The following is a 13,024-nucleotide window of genomic DNA, read 5'->3' on the forward strand; positions in this document are numbered from 1 at the left end:
TCAAATAGTTTAGTATAGTATTAGTATAATTTTATTATAGTCTTTATTCGAAGTATTTAAGGTTAGTTTAGTTTAGGAATTAGGAATAATCATAGTTAGGTTAATTGAGTAATGTGAGTTATGTAACATGTTTTTATACTATTATTTTTTTAAATTATGTTTATTTTATAAATTTTTGAATTTTTTTGTGTTTTTGTTTAATTGGTAATTATGTATTTATATTCTTTAATAATTTAAATAGAGTAAATGGAATTGAGTAGATAGGCAAGTATCCAGTAAAGTAGATACTAAAAGTATTATAGGAAGTATAATATATTAATATGATCTTTCGTAGCTAAACGATAGTATATTAATACAGAAATTACTGGATAATAATAATTCTGAACTAAATTTAATACTCAATAATTGAAGCACTACTACAATATATTCTTTGATTAGTAATCTCCTAAATCATCTTGCACTGTAAAACAAATAAATGTTATCAATTTATAAAAATTTTATTTTAGCACTTTATTAATTTGTTAGAAAAAGTTAGTAATTCTTGAAATATGTTGTATTAATAACGATAATATAAACATGTGGGAAAATTTTCAAGTATTGACAATGAGCTTTTGAGTTACAACCATTTAAAAAAATCGATTTGGTCGAAAACTGGTTTTGCTTAAAACCCATTTAACATATTTTTATAGTTTAATTAAATCAAATATTTGGACTTAGAATAATTTTGCAATAAAAAAAATACTTATAAATATTTCATCGGCATTTAAATTATCTCAATACCTCATCATACTACATCTCTACGGTTCCTCATACGTGGCACGCTAAAAATGCACCAAGCATATTTTCACTTTACCATCGGAAACCACCCCCGAAATTTGAAATTGAAGCATTGTTTCGATTACCTAGTTATGCAGTAGCTGTATGTCTGTAGATACACAGATACAAAAAAAAAAACAAACAAACAAAACAAAACAAAAAAACACACATCATTTTACCTAAAATCAATACATTCATCACTCCGTTCAGAATCTATAATATGAATAGGTAATATAACTTATAAGTTATACAGCCATATAAGTAGGTAATCTAACTTATATAATATAATATTAATTATTATTATAATAAATCAGTTATTCTTAACCTTATACATAGGCGCACATAGTGGGGTGCTAGGGGTGCTTAGCACCCCCTGACTAAGCGCTATTAGTTTATTACCATCGAGATAGATAAGAATAGTATTGTTTATCTAACTCGATGATTATAAATAAAATAAATATTATAATATTATAAATACATATCTCATAGCAACTCATTAAAAACAAAAATATTTCTGTATTTAAACAAAGTCTAATAATATATTTTGCCATTCCTAAAACATAACTATATATAACTATTTATTGATTTTGGTTCTGATTAATTATAATTATTAATAAGCTTACAAATTACAATGTCAATGTACAATTTTAATCCTTTAAAAATTATGGAATTTCCTTAATTTCCACCTATGAATTTTGTTCATGACGGAACTATGTTCCAAAATAAAATGTTCAGAAAAGAAAGAAAAAATGGACATATGATATTCGACTACTGTCCATTAAAAAAAGTTTTGTAAGTAAAGAATATAGTACGATAAAAAAAAATATTTAAAACTATAGCACCTACTATAGGTTAAATTTTCAGAATATTTTGACTTATTTGAGCTAGGTACACAAATGGCTAAACAAAATAAAAAAAAATAATACCATTGTTTTAATGGTAGACAAATGAAATTTTCGATTTCTCTAAAAAAATTTTTGAAGTGTCGATAAAAAAAACTTTGGGTTCCCAAAAAAGCTTGAAAATTTAATACAAGGTTTCACATAAGTCGTTCTTATTGTAGTTAAAAATTCATAAAATTTTTTGTATTCATATAATCATAACTAAAGTTGAAAAATTCAACACTTTATTTTCATCATAGGAAAAATGTTATGACTAAATGACTTATGAGTATTAATTTAATTTTAGATTTTTACGAAATTGCACAACGATAACGGTTAATCGACAAATTATTTTAAATATTTGTTATTATTCAAAAAGTATAAGTCGTATATACTTGAAAATTTCACCAGTTGATTAGATAGGCATTTTCTTTACATAATTTAATTTTCAAAGTATTTCGCTTATTTTAATGCTATTTATAGGTATTGGTATCGATTACAGTACCACCAGCTTTTCACATAATGATGTACTCAGCTGCCATATCCCAAGCATGGATACCCATTTCTATGTAGAGACTAGAGATCAATACCTCCTCTAGCAACTTGTGTTAAATTCTAAGCAGCAGAACCACCAGAACGAATACTAAACAATTGGAATTATTATATGTCTATTACATTTTGTTGTATATCAATTATTTTTATTATTTTACCAGTCTGTTAATTGTTATTATTATATTTATTACTACAACAGTCTGATTATTATTATTATACTTATTGCTACAACAGTCTTGGATATTATTATTAAACTTTAAAATAAATATACAGTCCACTATTCAATTTTTTATTATTATTATAATTTACCTTTACTTTTATATGAAACTGGTAAGGTTGCTATAGTTGTAAGCCCCTGCGTTCTTAACAGATATTATGGTTAACAATATTCCTGAATTCTTCAGATCTTATTGAACCAAATTCTACAGCAACCAAAGCATTAGTTAGTAAAATAAAAATAACAATAAGATATTATTGTGTTTTCAAAATAAACTTAAGTGCTTTAGATTATAAAAAGATGTCTGAATTTTGAAACATATTATAGCTATATCAATAGCCAAATTATATACCTATTAGCATTGATTATAATACATTATACAAGGTCAGTGGCGGTATGACCTTTTATTATCTGTTAGGTACACAATTTAATTTATATGAATATTGACAATCCACCCATTTACCTATCAATAGAAAATCATATATTTAGTTAGATGTTATAATTTTAAGCTTTAAAGTCAATTCATTATAACATACATTGACCCGACAAGTGCAAATTCCTACCCAACCAGCATCCACCTTCTATTTTCATTCATATAACTAACTGTGTAAAAGTAACTTTGTTTATACCGTCACTGTACCGTGCGGCCGAATTGCCGAAATTTCAGTCGTACTCATAGACATGATTCTATTATGTCTATGGTCGTACTACGTCAGCCACAAGAGTCACGCGTCTACAATCGTGTCCTAAGGAATCACACCTTAAATATATCTTTTTTTCAAAATGTTGCGATGCGCACCGTCGTCGGTTCGAACGGACGGTACTTTTTTTCGGGCAATTCACGATGCCTGGAGTGAAAAGCCGCCATCCTACCCCTCCCCGGACATGGAATCTCATGAGAATTCTAGTTATCAATGATAATATAACGGATAAAATTAATTGAATCATGTTCTAGATGTATCAATATCAGTTCGAGACGTTCGTGCAGATTGACCTCTTAGAAAGACATATTTTTTATTCCTTATATTATGGTCTTAATATTACTTTTATCAGTTGAAATCGAGTATTATTATTGTCATCAAAGTCATCTAGAAATATATATATTATGTAGTACAGCTTTAATTAGTGACATATTTATGTCATTTATGAGTGATATATATTACACATATATGGGCAATATGGCTATATAGGTATATTATACATTTATACCTATATTTATAGTCATTTTGATATATAAGTATATACCCTTTTAACTTAAAAGTGGTTTTCTACTTTACACCATTCTACTTTCATCACGCATTGAAGTTTACAACTTGAATAAACGTATTGTTTGTGAATTTTTAAGAAATTTCTAGTCTTAAAACAAATAGGTAATTACTAATTAATAATTTAAAATGTAGACGTTTTAATAGTTTTATAGTTGATGTAGTACTGTAGTAGGTATAGCAGTACAACACTTGTTCGTTGTTTTTGGTTCACATCATTTAAACTGTACGAGTTGTTGATTTTTGAATGAGAATGAAAAGGAAATCAAATTTGGGTAGTTCAATGAAAAAAATAAAGAAAAATAATTTTAAAAATGCAGCTGTTCAATGATAAAAAAAAGTCCTAGCTGGGCAGATCAACTATGAAAAATTTATGTCGAAAATATTATTTATACACCAAATCTGCAGAAAACCGAAAATATTATTAACGCGTTTAAGTACCTAAATGTTAGCACTATGCATTAGGTATCTTGGTACCTACCAATCCAAATTTAACAAGAATGCATTTTGTACGGTCAACAAAGTACCTATAGTAAGTACACGCGTGGATAGCTAATAATATTATAATAAATGCAATACCACATTACGACCTGAACCCGGCGATTAATGACTAAATTATATTAGGAAAATGCTATATTATTAAATTGTTTTAAACGAATTTTATACTTATCTACATAGAATTTTATACTTATCTACATAGTTTTATCTGTTTATTAATTTTTTTCTGCAACAATAATTTAAAACTCGTAAAGACAGACAATATTAAATTATATCACGACTAAAGCACCATAATGTAGTGTTGTAAAGGGGTGTACGGTGAACAATATATTTCGGCCTATTTAGATTATACTACCTATAACGCCTATTATTTATTTTTTACTTTTATTCGAGTCTTTCGCGTATGGCGTATACCCGTGGTTTAGCTATCACAGTTGCATATTATTATAATTATTATTTTATCTATAAAACGGCGCGTCGACCGCGGCGCACGCGCGTCATAGATTACGGTCCTCTCCCTCCACGCGCGCACAACAATCGGGAATGACTACATAGTACATACCTGCATTCCATTTTGTATAGTGTTTTAGTGTTTACATTCCATTCCGTCGCCCCGCACTATACGTACGTATAGGCAGAATATTGTCAATTCTGTGTACGTGATCGCTTTTTACCGTTTTCAATTCCGTCCGTTCGTTTTTTATCGCCGTTATTTAATATTCTCTATTTGTTTTATTTTTCTGTCGTTCGCGATCATTGTTTGGAAATACACACATAGTATAGCCCCGAGTACACGGACGAATCGAAATCCCGTAATGCATGTTTAATTTAACGGCAAACACCACAGTGATCATCGCAGCTCCAGCCAGCCAGCCGTCCCGTGAGGTGAGCAAAACCCGTATTTTCCTATTTTGATAAATACGATTTATTTTACATTAGTGATAGTAACGCTACTCCTGTATCGTGTCGTAACCTCAGGGTTCGCGGAGTGGGTAGGACAGTAGTACCCCTGGGTTCCGACCCATTCCGCGTACCACTTGACTCCTTGGGAAAGTGTGTGTCAATCTTCCGACTCGACCTCGTCGTCATGCACCTCCAATCTGATCCTATCATGATTTCTTTTCTCTGTTTCTCTTTCCTGTCTTTAGATCTAGACCTTCACCATCATTATCCTGTACCATGTCTGTGACCTGCCCAAAACTGCTCACCAATGTGTGAGAATCGTCCTGAAAAGCATACATACATATGGAAACATAAAGAAAATCACTTCACCCCTGAAACTTGTGTCGACTGTTAAATAAGCGAAGATGAAGTGCTTACTGAAGAATGTGTGTCTGTTTGGCCATGTCACTTAGTTATTTTACAAACATTACACACAAAAATATGCTGGACCACATTGAAAACCATCTCATATTTGCCATCACTTCTGATTGAAGTTTATTTAGTAACATATAATAATATATACTGTATATTATATGGATGACATGTAAAAAGTAAAACAAAAACGAGACAGGTTTGATCAAAAAATTTATAAAAGTCTTTTTGTAGTCAAGAATCAAAAGAACTTTTAGCAAAAACACATAAATCTATCTAACATTTTATTTACAGTTTTTAAAATAGGCAAAAATAATCCTACATTTTTAGACTTCGAAAACTTTTATTTCACTTTTTTTGCAGTGGTTGAAAATATCTTATGCCGACATTCTGCTTGTAGGATAACTGAGGGATGGTGTTTCTAAAAATGTTAAAACATAGAATGAAACATTATCTTTGAAATATAATCACAAAAGACAATTTAAAATCATATCAGATCAAGTCAAGTTATCATTAAAAAATAATCAATTTTATTAAAAACCTGTTGTTTATTTTTAATTTAATTTTAACATTAAATTAATACATTTTAGTCAAACTATGTACCATAAAATGTTTAAAATTTACAATACAATTATATAAATAATAAATACACAATAATTATAAAAAAGATTTAGCAGTTAAGTAAAATAATAAAATAATGAAAATGTATCCTAGGAATATTAATTAAGGTCAATTACAGAGGTACTTATAAAATATATAAAAATATTAAATATTGTATATTAAAATTTGTTAGCTAAAAATTATACTCATATGTATGTATTTAGAATTGGTACTCCAATTAGTATAGATACTAACATAAAGTATTTACATATGATACTATGTTTCATTATGTTATATGATGACTATAATGGAAACTATAATTATTTATAAGTATCCTCAAGTTAAAGATAACTTGTTACTTATTATTTCCAAAACATCAAATTACACTTACCTGTTATCAAAATCTCCAATTATATCATTACTTCAATATACCTAAGTAAAATTTTTTCTGTATGAAGTCATTACATAACATTTCAGAAAACATTAACATTTTTTCTTTTTTGATTATTATTATCAGTTTTTAAGTTAATTACTATTTTAAACACAAAATAAAATGTCTTGAATGACAACTTACATTTTTATTTTCATATGCCAAAGTAAAACATTATTCAAAGTATTTTGATTTATAAAATTTAAATTTCAAACAAGTAATTTATTTATTTAAAATTTTTTAGAATAGTGAAATAATATACTAACATTTTGAGGTGGACACCATTTTTACTCCATTCCACTTATCTTAACATTAAATACTTTTAAATCATAAACTACAGGTCCAAAATTTAATTATAATTTTAAAGTGCTCCAAAACATATAATGGTTTTTTAGAAAAATATTGTTTTTATTGATTGAGTTATGTAAAAATAAAAATTTCAAAAATGTTAATAGTTTGAAAATAATATGTCTTATGTTAAACCAGTTGATGGTATATTTAATTTTTAAATATTTATAAAAAAAATTGTTGTATTAATTAATAAAAATATATTTTTATGTTTAGTAATGTTCTCGAAGAAAAAGAAAAAACCTCAAATATCTTCACCGACAAATTTTGAACACAGAGTACATACTGGCTTTGATAAACGTGAGGGTAAATTTATAGGTTTGCCTTTACAATGGGCAAGCATTGTTGGTAATAATCAAATACTAAAGAGCACCAATAGACCATTACCTCTTGTGGATCCTTCAGAAATCACTCCTACAGAAATATTAGATTTAAAAGTAAGTATATCACAATTGAATATTTATTGCCCAGATAAATTTATTGATATTTCACTGGTTTTTTAAAATGTAATTGTAACAAAAAAATGCACCAATCTTTAATATTAAGGGTAGTAAATGTCCCATAACAAATCAGAGTTAGTTTGTGCTTACTACATTTTTTTCAAAATGCTAGCCTTGTTTTGTTTTGTATTGTATACTAAAAAAATATTATGGGTAAAACATTTTATTGTATTTCTTTTAGACTATTGTGCGTGGAGAAAACAATCTAAAAATCAATAATAACCCCGTTAACATTCGAAACAATGAACCAGCTGGACTTCCAAAAACATCTAATGTTGCTCGTTCAAACTCACTGCGTTCCTCAAGTCCACCACGTATTCGAAGGCAACATCCAAATGTACCACCACCGTTGCCAGAAAATGAAGTATTAGTATTGAACCAGAGTTTAGTACCACAACATTTACCACAATATCCAACACCTAACAATACTCAAACAAAACTTGATTACAGCAATAAATTTGTAAGTCATAAATCAAATTCTATGATTATTTCATTTCATCATGGTTCTTATTATTATTTTGTTGTATAGATAAAACCAGGAGGTTCAGAATGGTCCCCTCAAGAAACGCCGATATCACGTTTAAATCAGAACAATACTCCTACAAGCCAAACAATTATACCAGATCAAGGTGGATCTCATTCATATCATTCTATGCAAAATGGAAATATCCCACCTATATTTTCTAATGGCTCAGCAGTTGACTCGCCATCTGGAAGTCAAACATCACAAGCCAATACTCCCGTGCCACCAAATCGTACCCATCCTGTTATTAACAATGCCCAGATTGTTAGTACAAACAAGGTAAGTCTCAAAACTTTTTTTAAAAATCTAGAATTTTAATCAATGAAATTTTAATTCAAGGGCATTGCTCAAAGTCATACTCGAACTCAAGATCAGAACCAAAATATTAAACCAACCACAAATGGTATATCAACAGCTAGTACGATGTCAATTCCTAGTATAGCTACAAAACAACATCATGAGCAACAACGTATTACACATGAACAAGTAATTTTTTTTTATTATTTAATTTATAATAAATCGATTAATAATAATACTTAAAATTGATTGTACATTTGTAGTTCAGGGCTGCTCTACAACTTGTCGTTAGTCCTGGAGATCCTCGTGAAAATTTGGATAGTTTCAAAAAAATTGGCGAAGGGTCAACGGGTACTGTTTGTATAGCTACTGATCGAATGACTGGTCGTAAAGTGGCTGTCAAAAAAATGGATTTGAGGAAACAACAACGTAGAGAACTGTTGTTCAATGAAGTTGTCATAATGCGTGATTATCATCATGCTAATATTGTTGATATGTATGACAGTTTTTTGGTTGGTGACGAATTATGGGTTGTAATGGAATACTTGGAGGGTGGAGCACTTACTGATATGGTTACACACACTAGAATGGATGAAGAACAGATTGCTACTGTTTGCAAACAGTGTTTGAAAGCATTGGCATATTTGCATTCTCAGGGAGTAATACATAGAGATATAAAAAGTGATTCCATACTTTTAACTACGGATGGAAGAGTAATTATTTTTAATTATTATCATTATTTTATAAATTATAATATATATTTTATTATCTTAATTTTTTAGGTGAAAATTTCTGATTTTGGTTTTTGCGCTCAAGTATCTCAAGAATTACCTAAGAGAAAATCATTAGTAGGAACACCTTATTGGATGTCTCCTGAAGTGATATCACGTTTACCATATGGGCCAGAAGTTGATATTTGGTCGTTAGGTAATAATTAATTTTAATTTTATTAGGTATTTTATCAACATTTTTTACATGTTAATTTTTTTCTAGGTATTATGGTTATCGAAATGGTTGATGGTGAACCGCCTTTCTTTAATGAACCACCTCTTCAAGCTATGAGAAGAATACGTGATATGCCTCCTCCAAAACTTAAAAATTCCAATAAAGTATGTTATTTTATAATTTGTTTTATTCCATATTAATTAAAAAATATAATTTATATTTTATATACATTTATTATAAGTATATATAATTTAATTTTTCTTACTCTTCAGATATCACCCAGACTACAAGGGTTCTTGGAAAGGTTATTGGTTAGAGATCCAGCGCAAAGAGCAACTGCTGCTGAACTTCTACAACATCCATTCTTAAGATTAGCGGGTCCTCCTTCGCTGCTAGTGCCATTAATACGAGGATCCAGACATAGCAATTGTTAAAAGGTAAACGACTCATTGTTCGTTTGTGCAATTTTTGTTATTTTATTATTACATTACTTTTAATTATATAACAATTTTTTTTTTTTTTTACCAAAAGTGTATTATTGAAGTTACTTGTAAAATGTAACTTACATTTAAAATGAAAAGCAATGAATTATTGTATTTTTTTTAATTGTATTTGTATGTAGTATTATGTAATAATTTTTAGACATCGAAAATATTTTCACCTTTTTTGTCACAAGCTCAATATGACATACTTAATGTTGAATAATTAGTGCCTTAGTTGTAATTTTTGAATACTTTTAAGAATTCATTAATTCAATTCTCCATTGTTTTACACGAATAGAAACCAAAGATGGAGTAAAAATAGGGTCAAACTTAATTTTATAAAGTGTACCTTCACTTGTAACCAGGTGCCTTTTACGTTGGATATAAATGTATTTTAATTTTATTTAGGGTAAAAATAATATTTTGTTGTACATGTTACTAATCTAGTAGTTTGTTCGTATAAATATTCAATCTTTATTGAACTATTACCATGCTTGTGTTTTTACAGTATGTGTATCAAATAATAATGTTGAATTTTATACGGATCATTAAACTTCTGATTTCACGGTTATTAACATGCGTATTATAAAAGTAACCACACCTCTGTGTGTCATGCACTTTTATTGTTAACATAACATAACTATTAGACTATTCATTGATTATAAATACCTTTTGAAATATAGTATTTTAAGTTTACAGTAAGGCTGTTTAATAGTTAAGATGAAAAACTTATCGAACTTAAGTAAACATATACACGGTACAACTTAATGCTTTAACATTCCAATTATTGTTTTTGATTATTTGTTAATTAATTGTTTATTATTGACATCAGTATTTAAAATGATTGAATTCACATTTTTTACCTTCTAGTCAGTAATTGATTTAACCAATCTTTTGAAATTTTCATTTGTATTATCCATTTGACATTATACTATTATTGTTTTCACCATGAATTTGTGGTATACGCAATATTCCCTATCTAATAATAACTTGTTAGATCTCTGTTTATTGATTTTTTTTTTTTTACTGTTCTATTAAAAGCTATTGTACTTCATAACTTTATACTTTTAAGACTAGGTTAAAACTTTTTTTTACTTAACTTTTATGACAAATTGTATTATTATTATTTTCACTTGTTCAGTACAATTAACACAAATTAATTATTAGTATACACTTATGTAATAAAATTATGTGATATTCATTTTTATTAAAATACAATTCATATTCCATTTATTTTACGACTATTATATTTTCGATCAAAAACCTAATGCTTAATATATTATTTTAATTTTTAATTTTATCATATTTCTTGAATAATTTTATGTTGTATCCCATCAGTATTTTTTGATTTGTATTTATTACTTATTTGTTTATGATTATTATTTATTGACTACTTATAAAATATGATTATTTTTATGTTTAATTATTGATTATCACTATTATTTTACAAAAAATATATAATATATGTATTAACTAATCGTCTAAATGTTTAGTTAACCACCTGTAACAAATAATGTCACATTTAAATATGTTGTTATGTAATATTAAAACAAAACTCAATATTAATTATTAATATACTTATATTTATTATTTCTATCATTGCTTTTTCCTTAAACAAAATTTATTATTTTACAAGCTCGGAAGAAAATGAAAATACTATTTTAAATCTTTAAAAATTACAGTAGAAGATTTGTAGTACGAGCACACACCCAAATGTGTTGTCTTTGTCTTTCACACACGCACCTCATTTATATTCACATTCAACACTTCCAATTTTGTGTATTATGTTTTAATATTGGATTGAAAATGAACCTTTTATAAAAATTAAAAGTAAGAATTATCTGTGTTTTCTAATTGCGATGCCATTCATGCTGACATGATATTATTATACAGTGAAACTTCCATAAACGAATTATTTTTGAGAACCATCACCTTCATTTTTAATTATGCGTTAATTCTATTTAATAAATTCCTCTATACCTAATACAAAATTTTTCAACATAGAAATTTCACTGTATTATTAAAGCTAACAACATAAAATTAGTTCCGCTGAACGAAAATTTGCTATGTCGTATATGCATGTAAGACGGAGATTACACATGTGTCATGTGTGACATCCTCAAGTAGGTACTATAAATATACATTTTATTGCTCGGTATAAGCTATGTTCACCGTTCGTGTACATTTATTAATTGTGTTGTTTAGTTATCAAAATATAATCGTTATAGTCAATAGTCATAGATGTTCTCTGTGTTAGTAGAAAAAAGAAGTATTGTGCAATTCTAAATTTCACAACAGCCTTGCGTAAGTAAATAAAATAAGATATATTTTAAATGTAAATGTATTCTATACGTTATCGGAAATCAAAATAAAACTGTACATAATACCTAGATAATCTATACAAATATACAACAATACTAGTTAAAGTATGATTTTCATGAATTATCTACCTAAAGTTAATACTCATAAAATAACGGAATTAAACGCTTTAATCGTAAGTCGTAACATACAGCATATAGATATATACGACGTGTGTTTGTACGGGTATGATTGTACGAGGAGTCGTTCGAGTAAATTGATTTATATCAATATTAGTATGAATAAGTTAATAAATAATAATACTAAACAGAGGAACTAAAAGGAAATTTTAATTAAGTATATTTGGCACACAAATACAATTGCGCGAGCACTCACACGCGATATTATAATTATTCGTTATTATACGTATTTCGTAAGCGTCTCGCGCGGTCGTCTTCCGACGGCGATCTATGGGCGATCGCGACGCCAAATACATATAGGGCCCAGGCGCGTATACAAGGGGGGGGGTTCTAGGGGTTCAACCCCCCCCCCCGAAATTTAATTAATTTAATAATTTAATAAGGGTTAAATTATAAAAGAATAAAAATTTACAACTAAAACCCCCCCAAAATATTTTTTTGTGTACGCGCCTGATAGGGCCCCCGTCGTTTGCTGCAATCAGACGGGACGAGCGACTTGTACGACGCGCGCACGAGGTGACGAGAGACAGCAGCCGACGGGTTTGTGTGCCGGCCAAAATTGGGTTTTGGCGGTCGAGCGACTCGACGCGTTCAGTGCTCCTGCCGGCCACCTGGTCCCGGATTTCCTGCGACCAGTTCCGCGCCGTAAACGGGTGTTCGGCGTTTCGAGCGACCAGCAACACGGTTATAGCAGCCGTCTGCAAGCCACCGCCGCGCGCACTCGACCGTTGACCGTTGCGTTCGCGTCTGTTATATATTTTGCTAAATTATTACTTTTTTGGCGGGTCGCTTAAATTATACGATCGCTGACGGTCGGTATGATGTGACTCTCAGATAATACTATACACGACGTGCCTA

General features: G+C 28.9%; 1 protein-coding gene across 1 annotated transcript; it reads left to right on the forward strand.

Moving 5' to 3' along the window:
• Positions 1 to 4,791: 4,791 nt before the first annotated feature.
• LOC114128357 (serine/threonine-protein kinase PAK mbt) lies at positions 4,792 to 11,972 on the forward strand. Its single transcript, XM_027992858.2, has 9 exons — positions 4,792 to 5,114; positions 7,138 to 7,358; positions 7,603 to 7,881; positions 7,951 to 8,223; positions 8,284 to 8,430; positions 8,505 to 8,954; positions 9,024 to 9,168; positions 9,235 to 9,350; positions 9,459 to 11,972. The coding sequence occupies exons 2-9, from the start codon at positions 7,140 to 7,142 to the stop codon at positions 9,618 to 9,620; spliced, it is 1,791 nt and encodes a 596-aa protein (XP_027848659.1). The 5' UTR covers positions 4,792 to 5,114; positions 7,138 to 7,139; the 3' UTR covers positions 9,621 to 11,972.
• Positions 11,973 to 13,024: the final 1,052 nt, after the last annotated feature.

This window comes from Aphis gossypii, chromosome 3, assembly GCF_020184175.1.
Source record: "Aphis gossypii isolate Hap1 chromosome 3, ASM2018417v2, whole genome shotgun sequence".
Classification (NCBI taxonomy): Eukaryota; Metazoa; Arthropoda; class Insecta; order Hemiptera; family Aphididae; genus Aphis; species Aphis gossypii.